The sequence below is a fragment of the Manacus vitellinus genome, unplaced genomic scaffold (genome assembly GCF_001715985.3).
Source record: "Manacus vitellinus isolate BGI_N305 unplaced genomic scaffold, ASM171598v3 scaffold_83_pilon, whole genome shotgun sequence".
NCBI classification, from domain to species: Eukaryota; Metazoa; Chordata; class Aves; order Passeriformes; family Pipridae; genus Manacus; species Manacus vitellinus.
This window is the reverse complement of record NW_021940836.1, coordinates 303,848-320,835: the sequence shown is the minus strand read 5'-3', so window position 1 is coordinate 320,835 and position 16,988 is coordinate 303,848. Positions and strand designations below refer to the sequence as shown.

The window sequence follows — 16,988 nt, the reverse complement described above, 5'->3', positions numbered from 1 at the left end:
ATTTACAGCTAATTCCTTTGCACATTTTTGAGACAGGATCTTATTCTGTCTCTAGTGTGAAATCCTAAATGAGAAGTCTCAACCACATACGCATTGTTGGCAGTAAATGATTTTTAGTGGAAATCCCAGGGACCAAATGACACAGAACGTTTGGCACAGTAGAAAGTCTTACAACAGGATCTTATTTTCTTGGTCATCCGTCCAGTGAGGACTCCATGTAGGAAGCATAAACTCTTTTTATAAGTGTATGTTAGGATAAACTAGCAAGTATTAATTTAGTCCATTCAAAGAGATTTTCCCTCTTTTCTTACCTCTTTGCCTCAGGGAGGCAAGGAACATTACTCATCAGAGGCAACCATGAACTGTTATGCAAGTATCATCGTGTCAGAGGAAACAGATTATTCATTTCCTTTCTAGCAACAATTTCAAGAAATATAATTTTTCTGGGTCAGGACTGATGAAGGTGGGTGTTGAATTGAGATGGCTAGACACTCAATTCCTGTATCTGTAAGAACAGATTAACTCCCCATAGATCACAAACTCAGTGTCTCCTCAGGTGTGCTCCTTCACACAGTTCCTGCATCCTGGAGGGCTGTCTTACTCCTCTCTCTCTCTGCCAGACCTCCCTTTCCTTCAGCTGTCCCAATGCTAGGTGGAGACCCAGAACATGGAGCTCAGCCTCTAAGAACCCATCTGTGTTTTCTTTCCAATTTATGCTGTGTGCACATTTACCTGTCCCAGATAACTGAAGTTACAGTACTTCTTCCGTCTGTTTCTAATGGAACACTTTTCTTCTTGGAAAATGAAACTGTGTCAAAGGTTAAATATGGCTTGGGATATTTGGTTCTGAAAAACACAGGCAGATTTCAAAACTTGTCTACCATACAAAGTTGTCCTTGAAACCTACCTTGTTTCTGTTCAATCCCACGACAGCAGAATGCTTTGGATTTACAGGATGCAAGCTGTGAGCTTGGAAGGTCCTAGGATGTGTTTTACAACCCTCAGAGCATCCAGGATTTGCTTATAAATCCTGTAGCCTTAGTAGACCTGGGAACTCCAGGTATTTTGGCTCACTGGTGTCTGTAAGCTCTTTGTGGTGGAACCAGGAGTATGGAAGTCCTGACAACCCCATGATTTTGTCTCTCATGTGATCCTAATCTCAGTTCTACTTTTTGGACACTCTTTTCCCTTTAAACTTATTCCAAAATCAGTGGGTTTTGTTTGGTGGGGGTTTGTTTGTTTGTTTGTTTGTTTTTGGTTTTTTTTATCTGAAGTTTCAACTGTATGTAACTGTATGCCAGAACCACAAGCTGTTCTTTCCAGCTCTTGTTCCATAATTTTCTCATGACCTTCCAGGATTTGTAGTAGTGACTGGAAAGCTGTAGTCACTGAGTTTATACTCAGCATTCTTGGTTCTTCGTCTACCTAGTGTACCCTGAGGAAGGTTTGTACAATTGAATTCTTGGTCAATATAATTCAAAAGAAAAGGATGAATTTAAGAACCATATCTATCTAACACTTGGTAGTGTATGCATTTGTATGTCTCTCTGCAGGGCTCAGTATTGTTCTGAAGTCATGTGGCAGGGTTACTAAAACTCATGATTTCTAAAAATAATTAATTTGGGAATGGTGCAGTGGTTAGTGTACTAGCTGAGGACATGTGAGGCAGAGATTCAGTTTGCTTCCCTGCCAGCCATTTCCTATGCATCCTCAACAAGCATCTTGGTCCTCGAGTTCCCCATAATTAAAACAGTGACAGTAGCATTATCCTACCTAATGGAAATTGCAAGGTAAAATATGTAATAAGTTGTAAAATGGCTTGTGTATTGTGGTGACTGGAGTTTTTGTTTTTCCTTTCAAAAACTCATGGAGTTTCATATTTCGTATTCAGGAATCATGGGAGACATAACAAAAGCTTAGGATATTTTTGCTCAGTGTTCAGTATTTGTTCCTGTTCTTGCCTATTGTAGTTCCTCTCTCTCTCACTGAGTCAGCAAGATCATTTAAGGGGAATGTATTGTAAGATGGATTCAAAACTTTTAAAAGGGGAAAAATAAATGTAATTTTTATATATTGCTGATATACTTTTTATATCTGTATTATGTTGCTATAAATACATGGTTATAAATACGTGTATAAACTTGGTCAACTTTTGCTCTCTTTTGCAGCATGTTTCCAGAAGCCAGTTGTGCAAAACAGCTAGCTGGGTATAATTGACACTCAAGTTCTGGTGAGATTAAATTAAGGGCTGAGAAAAAAGGTTAAATATTTTGTGACTTGCACTGAAAAGTGAAGTTGTTGGAATCTATACTTTGAAGACTGTGGTAGACTGTTCTCAGGAGGGAACCAAGTAAATAATTTTCAGTAGGAGAATGAACCTATGCCTTTCTGACCATAGTACTAATACTCTTTTCCATTTTTTGGCTACACCTATTGTGACATCCACTTTTATACCTGGTTATCTGAAAACTACCTAAATTTTTACCTTTAATACTTGACAGAGCCATTTAGATGACTGATGTTTATTGCCTTGTCCTAGGCATGTACGTGTGGGACTGAAATTATTTTCTTGATGTGGAGGCATCACTCAACAACAAAATTCTGTGATTCAGTAATCAAACATTAATGATGTACAGAGCGAGCTTTTGAATGTTTTTCATGCCCTGATTACTAAACAGAGGTAAGGTCTGTAGTGAAGCAAAATGTGTTTGTCCTCGTGCTGAGGTTACACTGTCGAGTGGGACCACTCTAAGGTGCTGTTGAGTGGCCTGCAGCAACACCTGCCGCTGAATTCTCAATCAAAGTTCGATTTAAGTGCAGTGGTTGGTCAAAACACAGCTGGACAGACAGGCTACAGCTTTTTCACCATGTATTTTTTCAGCAAATAAGCAGTTCTGGGTGATTTATTAACTGAGCTACCTAAACACTGAGTTGAGAGTTCCAGCAGGAGGAAGTGGTGTCTATCTGTAAAGCTGCTCCATGGCTTCAAATTCAAGTGGTGGAAAGTTACTGAAGCTTGTAAAGTGTCCCTGGTGGCAACAGCATAACCATAAGAGAGTCATATGTTTTCTTGCTACGCAGTGGGAGGGGAGGCTGATCTGGAACTGTGTTTTCCCTAGTGCTTGTTGCTCAGGCCTGCATTTTGAGGCTGGCTATTAACTTTACGTGTGTCTTCGGTTGTTCGTGCTGAAGTACAAACTGTGCTGTAGACCAGCTGTGGAGATCTCTTAATGGAAGATACATTACAAGTACTGATAAAGTAAACTAATATTTTGTAGTATTTGAAGGTAAAAACAGAAAACTAGAAAACTTCAGTAAGGTCTAAAAATGAAAACTGGAAAAAAAGAAGGTTGGAGGTATAGCTGTTTTGCCTGTTTTTTCTTTTCTTTTTTAAACCACCAATAGAAAGTTTCCACTATTTATGAACTAGGATTGGCTTTGTGGAGATTTTTTATGTATTACAAAACATTCTTTTAATTTTTTAACCTTGAGGAGGGCACATTAATTATTATTGTCATATAGCTTCACTGGGAAGGCAAATATTTATAATGCATTAATTTTTACAAGTGAATAGCAAGTTTTTTTTCTGTAGCTAGTCTATGTCAGTATAAATTTTATGGCAAACTGAAGGGTGCAACAGGAAAAAATGCTTTAAAATACTTGTGCACTCTCATAATTTTTTGACTGAGAGCTCAATTTTGTGTGAGAAGTGAAAACCTCTGAAAGTGTGGTTTGCTGCAGCATAGGTTTGCGGTGGCACAACTTTACACTTTCAGTGAGTGAGTTTCAAGCAGAAGAGTTTTTTCAGACTTCTAAATCCATACTCAGGCTTGTGTTTGAATGCGAGTTATGTGCCAGGCTCCTGTGTCTGAGGCAGGCACCTGGCCCTGACCCACAAATCACTTCCATGTTTTTTTTCTGGGAAAGTTGATTCTTCTTCAGCTGCTCACGTTGAAGTTCGTATGTGAACCATAGACGTGGATAGAAATGCCCCATTCTGCTTTGGTTGCTGCTAATTATTTTTTTTTATCTTGATGTTTTGTGCGTAGCCGTTTCTGCTATCATACACAGTGCTGAGCAGTCATCTTGCAGTTGTCTCTCTGATGGACACATTTGAGGCAGGCAGTTCTGAAATTACTTTTGAAAAGCAAAGTAATAAGCACCGTTGATACAGGCTTGGGCCTGCCTGTTGCTAAAATGTTATTCTATAGCAGAATAGGTGAGAGAATGATATTACACATACAAATGCTGGGTATTTCATGGCATGAAGTACTTATGGTGGAGGGATATTTTCACAGAAAAAGCCTATTAAGAAGGGTATAGCAGTGCTTTAGGGTGTTGATTCTGATATTGTTACATAAAAAATATAGAATTTTAAGAGGCTTTTGGGTATAGATGTCTGAGATTGCATAAATGTTATATTGTCTTTTCTCAAAGATACCTGATACAATTATTGACAGTGCATTTTAATGTACATGTGAAAGGGACAGTTGAAAATGGTGCAGAATTTTGCTTTTCCTGGTAGCTGTATTTCTTTCATAGTGGCCTCCTAATGTGGTTTCTTTAGAGACAAAAAGAAAAGAACAACCTGTATTTTAAATCTGCTATAGCACTTTGCACCATCAGTGCACTGCTTTTACGCTTATGACAAAATGACAAATTTGGAAGCACCAGGCGTGATCTGAAGTATTTCTCTTCCTCTCCTCCAGGCACTTACACGCATATGCACAGACACACATGTCCTCTCTGTTTCAGAGTCCTAGCAGGCATGTTGTGCTACTATGTGGAAAAGAAATGTGGCATTTGGGTCAGTGTTTCTAGTTCACAGACTACTTGTGATGTAAGATGGCTTATTGCCGTGCATAAGAATAATCTCTGATATACTAGTTAAATAGAGTGTAAATAGCTGCGGGTTCAGATACTTTTACATTTCAGGAGTTTTAAGAATTGATTGATGACCCTGTAAGAGGCAACAGCTCTGCTTTTCTGGTTATGGTTAATTATATCACAGGTAAAGGTGTGATTATGTGCATGTATAACTGAGACGTGCCTATTCAGCGTATGCTGAGTGCTAGTCTATTCCAGTTCCTTGTACCATGGCATTTGTATAACCTGGGAAAAAAAATGTAAATTACTGTTAATTTAATGAGCAAGGAAAGGTTAGCACCTGTCTGTCTAATCCATACTTTTCCTGTATTATATTGCATTGAAAGAATATCACTGCCTGACAGTTCTAGTGCATAAACAGCTAAACAGTACTTGACATTTAAAGAGATTTTCTGTTGTGCACTTGTATAGTCAAGAGTAATTCTAATCCTATTAAAGATATTATGTCATGGAGGCGTGCCCTGCAGGAGAAGGCTTCTGCTAACTGGCCTGATGGAAAGCAGAGGGGAGGGGCGAGCAGGAGGGCGGATTTATTACTCGATAGTTAGGTCAGGGATTTCTGTGGGAAATGCCCAGTGGTTGCAGTTGCCGATGATTTCACGGCAACAGCAGTGAAACACAGAGTGCACTCTGGTAGCTGGTTACTGAATGAGACACTGCGAATGGGTGGAAAGAAAAAAGACAGCGTGTGAGAGAGAGTCAGAGAGACAGAGAGAGGGAAGCTGAGAGCAAGGAAAGTGCTCCGGCTCGAGGAGAGTCTCCCAGGTGTACTGCAGAAGCTTTTTGGAAATGGATGCAAGGACCATCTGCTGCCTATAGATCAGAGGGCTGTAGACTAGGAGTGCAGAGAAAGAGCTTATGGCTCTTTTGAATAAAAATCAAAGTTCTGCATAACTGATTCATCAAGATAAATCATGAGTCTTCTCTTGCATGGGATATTAATGAATAAATCCATGCTTCAGATAGACAGAGTACAGCCTACATTGCTATAAAAAATAAAGACATCAAGAATGCAGTGAATAAATTCTGCAGTGATTATCTGATTTATGTACGAAGAAAAAGAGAAGCAAAACACAGACAGCTCTTATCGCACTGTGGCATTTGCAAGGCACTGCATTTAATGCTGAGAGATGCTATACATTAAATCTGACAACTGTGAAAAGAGAGATCATGGAGAAGTCAAGTAGTGAGGATTCTTCAATTCACCGGAGTCCATCTTTGGATAGCAAAGACTCAGATTTTGCTAAACCTTCTACCTCAGGGAGGCAATTTGGTCGAGGTTTTACTGCAGGAGCTTTCTATGGTACAACTGGATCACGCACACAGAGCCACACTGGGGTCGGAACCGGGACCGGCGTTGGGACTGGAACTGGCGTAAAAAGTGACAAATACAGTGCACCCAAAGGCAGCAAATACGTGGTCTTTTACCTGGATCTATCCTTTGTTTTCCTTTTAGAATTTAAGAAGTGCAACATGGCAAGAGGCTGCCTGTGTTGTTTGAAATACATGATGTTCCTTTTCAATTTAATATTTTGGGTGAGTACTGCCTTTTCAGTTGCCTTCATCTGTTAGTGTACCCTGTACTGCTGCATTATGTGTATGGTGCATCTTTGAAGCAGTACAGTAAGTTCCCTCCTCCCCTCCCTCTCTCTCATACCTGCTTGGAATATTTTCAGTGTTAAACTTGTGTCTATTGGGAAAATGCACATGCTTTCTATATCTTTATTGCTACCTGGTTACTGTAGTTTGACTTCTAATCACTCAGACTTGCTGTTCTAATATGTTTTGAACTGGGTTATCTAAGAAAGGGCAAAATTGTTGCCCTTTAAGGAAGAGCAGAATAATCGTAGCATTAAAATCCTGCAGTGGCTGGATTTTTGCATTCTGTTGTAATGCCTTGTGTTGCAAAAAGCTGCAGGTTAATTTTTGAAGTACATTTTCATTGTCACCATAAATCTCATTTGCTTTTTGTAAACTTCATTTGACAAACTTCTTTTTCATTTGAAGGAAGTTCTGTTCCATTTCTCCAATTAAAACCAGTAAATTGTGTATGTTCTAACCTCTTAAGGTCTCAGCATAAATGTGAAATGCCTCAAATGGTGAAATAGTCTGGATTCAGTTTCAGCTGCAGTTGTACACATTGGTGTGTGAAGTTAGAGACTTGCACTTGCTTCTCAGGGATCAAAATTGGTTTTCCTCCATCAGCCAAGAGGCATGAGGAGTTGTAACAATGAATGCCTCAGCAAGCAAGTTAAAAGCTTAATGGCTACTTTGAGCAAAGTATTGTCATATACAAGAGAGGGAGAAAAAGTTAAATCATCTAGCAACTAGGCATCCTTCAGTACAGTATTTTTAAGGAAATCACAGGCTAATTGAAATACTGAGTATACATGAATATAACCCAGTATGAAACTGTTTGCTTAGTTTGAAAGCAAAGTCAATGCTTTCTTGATGGTTACAAAGCCTGGGCATGTGAACAAAGTCATTCATGGTTGTGATCCAGAAGTATACAGTAAGCTTCACAAATAAATAAAAACACTGTCCCTGGCTTTATTTTGGAAAAAGGGGCATTAGCAGTCTGATTCAGATAGCTACCTCTAGTGTATAGATATCATTGTTCAAATTAGGAATCTTACTAGCAGGTCCTGTTTTTATCTTGACCCACTTACTGAAATAACCTTTAAGAGCAAGAGTTAATGGGAGATTTGGTACAGTGTTGAACCGCTCACGCAACAGTGAGCTTTTATCAGTAATAGACTGGAATGCTACAATTACTGAACTAGTGGACATCTTACTGAAATAGAAAGATAGAACTGATCACTTATGATTTACAATTTTTTTTTTCTTTTTCTGTACACAAGCCGTACTAGAAAGTTGCCTTAACTATTTTTGGAATAAATAATTTTAAACATACCAGATTTATATCAAACTGGCTATTTGACCCAATGCTGCATTATTTTGACACCTTGAAAGTGTTTTTTTTCATATCTATGTGTGGTAACTAGTTTTGGAAAAGCTTTTTTCTTATCATTACTCATGTCCTCTGTGATCAGTCATTTAGGTGTCTTTCACCCCTCACCTCCTTAGATGCAACATCTTTCTTTGATTTTACCTTCTTCCCAAGCAGCAATTTTCTTGACTCTGCATCAGACCTTTAGAGTCCATTTTTATCATTCCTTGAACTCATAAAAATATTTCAGACTTCAACTGTGTGCTCATCTCTGTCTGCTCAGCTCCCACTGGACTTTTATACAAACACATTGCTTTGTAGGTTAAAACTAGCCTACCATCTGGAGCAGTTCTCTAGTGTCCTGTGCTTCTTCAGTTCTTACTCTTACCTCTTAATCCCCTTCACACTCTCATCACCATGTCTTTTGTTGTGAAGCTTATATCACTTTTCTTTCTGTTATTGAACTTTGTCACCATATCTCTATCCAATATTCTAAAAATGCTTTTTTGTATGAACCGTGCTATACAGAATGAAAATGATACTCTGGCGTGGTAAATCTGAGAGATTATAAAAAAATACCAAATGCAAGATGTCAGGTACTTTTCAAAGTAGTTTACAACAGAAATTTGATCCTCTGTCCTGGTTTAAATTGTTCAAAAGTGCCCCTTCAGTGTAGCTGGCTTATACTCAATTTTGCAAGCCAGAATGATGTTACCATGCATCCTTCCAGTCTTGCTATATTCTTACTTCTGTTTAACTGGGCTGTTTTATTGTTTTGAGAAATTCAAATTAATAATATTATCATCTTCTTTTACTCATGGGAATGCAAGCTAGAATGAAGCATACTACAGGCAGGTGTTCTGTAGTTTGCCACATCTGGCTTCATACCTGGAACATACATTAGTTCTGCTATGCCTGTCTGACAGGGTTTGAATGTTTGGCTCTGCTCGTGCTCCCTACTGATGCTGTGCATGTGCAGTATCTCTCACTCCTGTCCTGTACTCTCCTGCTGGTCCAGCTCTGGACTCCCCACACACCCGTGCCAGTGCCCTTTGCTCCTACTCTGCCCTGAAGCACTCCCTGCTATTTCAGTCCTGTCTTTCTTCTTAACCTTTTTTTTTCCATTCCCAGGTTTGCCCATTCTTTTGCTTCCTTCTGAATTTCTGTTAAGAAACCTAGGTCCAAAAACATGAAGTTGTGACCTGCTCTTGAGCAGTGACTATCTTTTGTACTGCAAGGTGATTTCTTCTTAGAAAGAGAAGACTCATTTTTAAATATGAAATTTTCTGAGCTGTAATTTAAAGCAGAATGAGACTCCTGGTCTTCAGAGGTGAGGAGACCACTTCCACACTGTTATCTTCTGGTAAAGGCAAGAAGCATTTTGTTTTGATCTCTTTTAAATACAGGAACTGGTTTAGGCAACTGGAAACAGAGGTGAGAAAACTGTGTTTCAAGGAGTCTTTAAACAGGTGCCAGTCCAGCAGCTGTACAGCTGCAATAGGCAATCCAGCAGAACAGCTTGGTTACCACAAAGCTGCATTGTTCTGAGCCTGCAGAAGCAGAAAGCTTGTCTCATAGGAAGTGTTGTTCTGCCATAGTAAAATGGTTGTGAGATGCTTCCTCTGAAAATGAAAACAGGAGGTGTCCTTTGGCATCCCAGAATGCTGGGCACTATTGTCTTAAATGATTCGTAGTGTTGGCTCAAAGGAGTATATTCTTCTATAGGAAAAGAGGAACCTTTTTCCAATTTTTGCTTCTTGACACAGAGAAAGAGATTGGGATCTAATCTGTCCCTCATGGGCCAATGAGCTGTGCTACTCTTTCAGCCTTGCAGCTAACTCGTGTATCTGAAGACATGTGAGTTATATATTGATATTATATATTGCACACGGTATTTTATGTAGAATATGTTTTACATATTTTAATATATATATATATATATAATATCTCTATATTCTCCTTTTTCTTTCTTCCTGGAGAAGGACTGGGAATCCTCAGGCATCAAGGGAGGGAAAAGGGATTTTTTTCCCATCCTCTTCCCAGGGATTTCAGCCCCAGCTCCGTTGGTTGGACACTCCCAGCTCCTGCTGTGACTCACAGGTTATTTTTAGCCCCGACCTCTTTTCTCCCCATGTTTTCACCCACGTCATGGTGCCCTAAAAATGCAAAGCNGATAGAGAAGTGCAGTGGTTAGTGGATTATCTCTGCATTTTGAAGCCAACATACTGTTGCTGTGATAGCTACAATCAAGGGTTGCCTTATATTGCTTGTGCCCAGCAAAAATGCAGTGTTTGTAAATTAGACTACAAGATATAACTTTTGAAAATTAGTAACCTGTGTATTATTTAACCTGGAAGGATCACATGTGAGTTGTGCAAACCAAATTTGTCTAAGTGGGGCCTAGCAGTAAGTTGGAACAGAAGGTGTTTCTCTACCATATTACCAAGAGCTTCAGGTATTTCTCTGTGTCCCTCTGATTCTCAGCAGTTGTTCATGGCCATCTGGCATTGCTTTCTTTTAGAGATTAGGGGAGTCTGAGCTGAGGGTTAAGGAAGCTTATGGTATTTAATTGTGTGGCTAGGATGATGATTTACACTGAATTCATCCTAAGTGCATAATATGTCTTGCAAAGAGACTGGACAACTACAAATGTTAAATGATTTAGTTTGCCTTCAAGAATATTTATGTGCAAACACATACAGAGATTGCAAAGTAGCTAATATCACTCTGCAGAAGAAATAAAGTATTGATTTTTGCTTCTACAGATAGCAGCTAAATTGTCAAGAAAGGTTATTGCCAAATATAAACATTAGGGTATATGTCTTTCTATGGTAGATTTCACTTCTCTGTTATTAGAGAGAAGGATTACAATAATTGTTTTCACCAAATGTATTAGAAAATCTCACTGGTTATAAAATGGAAATTCTATAAAACATGAATTTTTAAAAGAAATTTTGCTCAGGGAATGAGAATTTTACAGGCTTTTAAAAGGGAAATTTTGAAGTGACTGCAATAAGATAAAAAATTCATTAGATAACTTTGCAAGGAGTCAGTGGTCATGACTACATTTTGGGTTGTTCTATTAATTTAACTAAGGTTAATGAGTCCACATACAGCAAAACATTCATAATACACATCTTGTTAGTTTTTACCAATGCTTAATTTTAATATAAAATGCATTTTATTAGGGGGAATATATGGCAAGATTATTAAATCTGATGTTCTGTGTTTCAATAAGAGTAAAGGAAAAGCTAGCCATAGTCAAGAAAATCCTTAGTGGGGTTTATTTGTTAAAGTGCTTACTTTTAAACTACTAAAAAAATTCTGATAGGAATAATACCTATGTATTAATATTATATTTATAAGCAGAAGTTATAGGTTATCTAAGATAAATGGAGTCAAATTTACAAATTCAGTAATTTAATACTTAGTTTCAAAGTAAATTTTGTTATAGGTTTGGAACATTTTCCTTTCACTGAAACATAAGTCTAGAAGAGTGATGTCTAAAAATCTTTAGGCATCAAGAGGAAAAGTTGGGCTAGAAACTTGATGGTCCAGCAGTAGCAGCAAAAGTCAAATTTTTTGCTTATACTCTGTTATTACAATAATGGATACTATTGCTCCTGAAGAATATTTTGTTGCATTAATTGTTTGTCTAATTTAATCTTATAGTAGGAGTAATTAATATTTTTTCCTGTAGAGTAAAAACAATTTTTTGTGTTTATCAATGAGCATAAGGACAGTAGTACAGCAGCCATGCAGGTCACTTTTACTAAAGGCTCAGATCAGACTAAAAGAGAGGGAGCATGTCCATTCTCTGGGTCTTGCTGCTGTCAAAGCTATTGGTACTGTAAAGCAGCTAACAATTTTAGAATGGTTTACATAAAATAATCCATACTTATTTATGCCAAACTGGAATAAATACTATAGTGCACTGTTTAGTTTGAAGTACAAAGCTTTAATGCCTAATTGAACCTGTTGGACAGACAGTTAGATCATGTGAACAGACTTTGTCCCTACACATAACTGAAAATTAATCTCTGAGGTTTAAAAGGGGTGGACAGTTTGTCCCTTAAATGGGAATAAAATTGCTAACTACAGACAGCGTAGAAAAGGAAACACGTTAAATTTCTTTCTCTTTTGTTGTCCTCCCACTGATATTCCCCATTTTCTGACACAGGGGATCACGACAAGGGGAGACAGTAGGTGGCCCTGGAATGCTTGTCTCTTGACATAGTAGCAGTATTTATTTCTGTTGTATTTTGACTCTAATGACATAAGTGCAGTGACAGTTGCTGTACAATCCTGTGAAAGTAAGACTATTCAAAAACAACCAACAAACCAAAACCAAATAAAAAATCCCAAACGAACAACCCCTTCCACCCCAACCGTAAAAAAAACCCAACAAAAAAACCCCCCAAAAAACCCCCAAAAGAAACCAACAAGACAGTAAATTCTGGAAAAACTATGTTTTCAATGACATTAGCAGGAGAATGCTTTTTTTTTCAGCAGAGGCTTGAGAAGCTGTGAAAAGATCCCAGCTATTAGTTTTTAGCTTCCCCTGCAAATGGTACAGCACTGTTGGGGTCCCTATGGAAATGTGCACCTCATTGGGGGAGAACTGTTAGATAAATGTTTTAGCATGACAATATTTTGGCTGGGAGAAAAAGGAAAGGTAATATTGAGTTCAACACTGTGGTGTCCTAGTGAATATGATGTAAATGAAGTCCATTTGTAACCGGCGTTATGACATTATAGAATAATATTCAAGCATTATTGGAGGCCTGAGACTAGTTTTAATTTTAAATAGTTAGGTTTGCTTGAGAGCTGAGTAAGACTGGTTAATCCAGGTGGAGAGGGCCCCATAACTTGTTTTAGGGTATAAGCTGTTTCAACTTGATAGGAAAGACATAAGAAATGGCATTTTTTGCAGTGGTTCTCTACTAACTACTCTTTGCTAGCACCATATTTTATTCAGGTTGTTTTTAGGTGTATGGAGTTTTTAAAATTATTTTTTGTTTTCTTTCAGCATGGAAGTGTTTTTACTCTAGCTGTAGGTGTGTGCGAGGGCCATTTGTGTCTGTTATTTTGAATAAACAATGAGTTGATTCATCACTCAAGCAGACTTGTTGTATAGAATTGTTATAATGTAGTTTGCTGGACAGTTTGTTCATTTGTACAAGAGGAGGTTTATGGTCATTAAAAGTGAAAAGTGGAGTAAGAATTTCAAATTGGAAAACAAATTACAAATTACCCCCTCCAGTCCTCCCTGCCCCCCCTGTAATCCCAGAGTTAAATCTTTCTTTAAGTGTATGACTCAGGTTCTGTTCCTCATATCCTTTATCTGCATGACCTTAAGAAAATTTCTTCAGCCTTCTGTGTCTCAATTCCCCTAACTTAAAAAACAATGATATATCATTGCTTTTATAAAGCAATGGTTATAAAAATGGGATACAATTATTGTTAACTTTGAATAAGCCTAATAACTGTGATATTTCCTGCTTACTTGTGGATTTTTATACCCATTTCAGTAAGCTGCGTGGTTGGGCCTTGGTTAGCATGTTCCCTTTTTTGTCTGTTCCTACTTCCCATGAGGGAAGTAGGACTGCAAGAGGCCCATCCAAGGGGGTATAATCTTTCTCATGTGAGTAGTGGATGAGCTTGTAACTCCATTATCTGGCTGTCCAAGGAGGCATCTAATTTGTTTGTTTAAACACTGCTGACACAGAACAAGATCTGGGTAGAAAAGATAGTAGGATGCATTCCAATTTGTGGAAAGTAGAGTATCATTTATTGGGGTTTTTCTGTACACAAAGTTAGGATGTTCCTAATGGACCTCCAAGTCACCACAGATATTATGGTATACTATAGCTCCTCTGTGTTTATAATTTGTGAAATTGTCAACCTTTCAGCAACTTACTAAAACTCTGAATAAAAGGAAGAATTCTGCTGGATACCTTGGGCTTTGCTTCAAATATCTTGCAGAAATAAATAAACCACACTTTCCAAACAAAGTGAAGGAACCTAATATGGCTAAAGGTGTGTTATTAGACAGTGAATGTTTGCTGAACTTGTTGGAAACTTGTCACGTAAAACTTAATCATTTTAATACCACTTTATAGAAATTGCTGCAGACACTGAATGGAATGCAATTTCAGAACTTTCTGAAACAAATTAGCTTTAAATCAACTTAGATCTCCACTCAGCTCAATCCCTTGCTGCTTAGGAGCAACTTAAATTGCTGAATTTATTCAGCAGAGATAATTGAACTTCCAGTTGTTTGGAAATTTGACTGGAATGATTGTTCTTTCCAACTGCTTTTATTGAGCTGAGCTGAAGTTCACATGGCTATCCAAACCTTTTTCATTTAACTACTGCATCCAGTGTAGCAAGGATTGTGAATATTCTTGGGACCTACTGCTAGTTTGAAATTTAAAAGTCATCTACAGCTCATCTTCAATAACGTCTCTCAAAACCTGGCACCTTGGCCAATAGCTTTATCACTGCTCAGGTAATGTAGGTAGGGCTAGGTTTTCCACAGGGTTACAAAACATCCAGTCAATGTTTTTTGTTGTCCTAAATCAAGTTATAGCAAGTCCCTACAATCTTAGTAACCAATCTGAGCCCATCTGTAGGTGTTTGGTTTTGCAGTTAACATGTCGGTTTTCATCTCTTACTCAGAACCTCTGTGCTGTCTGGTAACAGAGCTGATGGTTACCCCTTGGAAAGCAATGCATCCCTGGGAAAGGGATGGAAACTGAAGCACAGGAAGACTAGTTTGCCATTTTTTTTATTTCTTTCTTTGCCTTCTTATGTTTGCTGTGTTTTGGTTTTTTTTTGTTAAATGCAGGAAATGAGAATTAACTTTTCAGAATTGAGAGCATTAATACTGTTTGAAAATACTGCTTCTGTTTTAGTGGGGAAGGAATTCTGTCCTCATGGTCTCCTGAATCCCTTGGTACTCCTGTCTTCTGACTCTCCTGAATGAAAACCCCTTGTCCTGTTTCTAATCAATGCACCAGGGACATGTAATTTTGAAAACAGCTTAACCTAATGTCTTTATGTCTTTCTTCTCATATAATACTGGCAAGTCCTGAAGCATCAGAGATTGAATTTGTATCTTCTTTATTTCTTTTGTGGATTTCCTCATAATTCTGTTTTATGTGCATTCTGGTACAATTTCTGCTGCTGTAGGTACAAATTACAGGTCTGCAGTAGGAAATGATCACATTGCTTTTGATTCTTAAAAGCGTATGACACATATTGAGTGTTGCTGCAAGGAATTGAAACCAGCAGAAACTGGTATGCTAATCATTTGTTATAGAATTATTAATTTCTAACATTGTATTATGTTGTGACTGATAAGTATTTATTTTTTTACTAGAATAAGTGGTATTTAATTTTTTTAATCTTTTTTTATGATGAAGAAGACTGAAACAAGACAATAATGGGCTATGGATGAAGACAAGATTATGAACAGATGACTATAAGCTGTAGGGGTTCATCAGCTTAGCAAATTACTAGTCATTAGCAGAGATCATTAGTTGCTTGTGTGCATGTTTCTACCATGTTGCAAATGTGATGCAAAGCATGTTAACTTAAACCACACAGTTTACTCTGCAAATAATGTATATAATGATTAACAGTGGAAGCAGAAGGACTACTTCTGAGTCAGAGGTTTGTTCTTTTAGGCTTTTTAATTCATGTATTAAGCACACTTGGTTTTTAATGGTGCTGCTGAATACTTATATTTTGTTGGTTAGCTGTGTCACTGCTGAATAGCATGGATTTTTCACAAGTCTCCTTTCTTCCTCTGTATTGTCTTGGAGAGTTTCCAGCTAGTTCTGATCTTACGCAGGTAAGAGAGATGTCTGTCAACAGATTGTAATTCAGAAATGCAAATATCTCATTTTGTCTCATTTCACAGTAGTTTTAAACTCAATTGGTGGTTAAGAATCTTACTGTCCTTTACTTATGTACCCACTCCTCACATTTTCCACTTCATCTAGCTATTGCTGCATTCCAAAGTTTGCCTTTTCTTCTGCAGTGTCCTCTGGATGCAGAGACACAGTTAAACTAGAAAAAATAAACTTCATGTTCTCAATTGCTCTTTCCTTAGAGTTTTGATTGCCCCGTCTTCTCTATTTTCACTGCTTTAAGGAATTGATATTACATCTGTTGCCATAATCCTAGAGTGCCTTAGGACCACTTAATGAATTTATCCTCTTGACACTCTGTAAGTATAGGCAGTGCTTTTATCCTCATGATACAGATGGAAGGCTGAGACACCAAAACAAAGAGAACGTCTGCTTTGGAACACAAGGTAGAGGGCTGAGAGCTATTAGAGACCAGAACTAGCAAGTTTCATAGTTTAATCCCAGCCAGCAACTAAGTACCACACAGCCACTTGCTCATTTCCCCTTCCCCCCACCCCAGTGGGATGGGAAGGAGGATCAGGAGAAAGGTAAGTGTGTTGAGATAAAAGCAGTTTAATAATAGAAATAAAATATAATAATAACAATAACAAAATAATGATAGTTGTAAGGCAAACTGAGACAACAGAGATAAATAAAACCCAAAAACCCCCAAGTGATGCAGGGTACAATTGCTCACCACCCACTGACCAATGCCCAGCCCATCCCTGAGCAGCGATCAACAGCTCCTGGCTGAATCCCCACAGTTTATATACTGAGAATGATATTCTATGGTGTGGGTCAGCTGTCCTGGCCATGCTCCCTCCCAGCTTCTTCTGCACCTCCTTGCTGACAGAGCATGAGACACTGAAGAGTCCTTGACTCAGGGTAAGCACTGCTCAGCAACAAGTGAGGCACTGGAACAGGTTGCTCAGAGAAGTTGTGGGCTCCCCATCCCTAGAGGTGTTCAAAGCCTGGATGGGATGACGGGGTTTTGAGCAACTTGGTATAGTGGAAGGTTCCCTGCCCATGGCAGGGTGGTTTGAACTAGGTTATCTTTCAGGTCTCTTCTAACCCAAGCCGTTCTGTGTTCTGCGTTATCAACATTATTTTCACACTAAATCCAAAACACAGCACTGTACCAGCTACTAGGAAGAAAATTAACTCTATCCCAACCAAAACCAGGACAGAAGTGCATGTGCAGCAGACTTCAGCATAGAGAGGCTTGTGTTGAGTTC

General features: G+C 38.3%; 1 protein-coding gene across 3 annotated transcripts in view; it reads left to right on the top strand.

Annotated features, from left to right (window-relative positions):
- Positions 1–16,988, top strand: part of TSPAN9 (tetraspanin 9) — a 161,338-nt gene that overhangs the window by 60,708 nt on the left and 83,642 nt on the right. For 2 of the 3 annotated variants that reach the window (XM_029964889.1, XM_029964890.1), the window contains exon 2: positions 6,344–6,423. In XM_029964889.1, the coding sequence (XP_029820749.1) occupies positions 6,361–6,423 (63 nt within the window). In that variant the 5' untranslated portion in view covers positions 6,344–6,360. Of the gene's footprint in view, positions 1–5,468; positions 6,424–16,988 lie in introns of those variants that run through there. The other variant, XM_029964888.1, reaches the window with a different exon arrangement.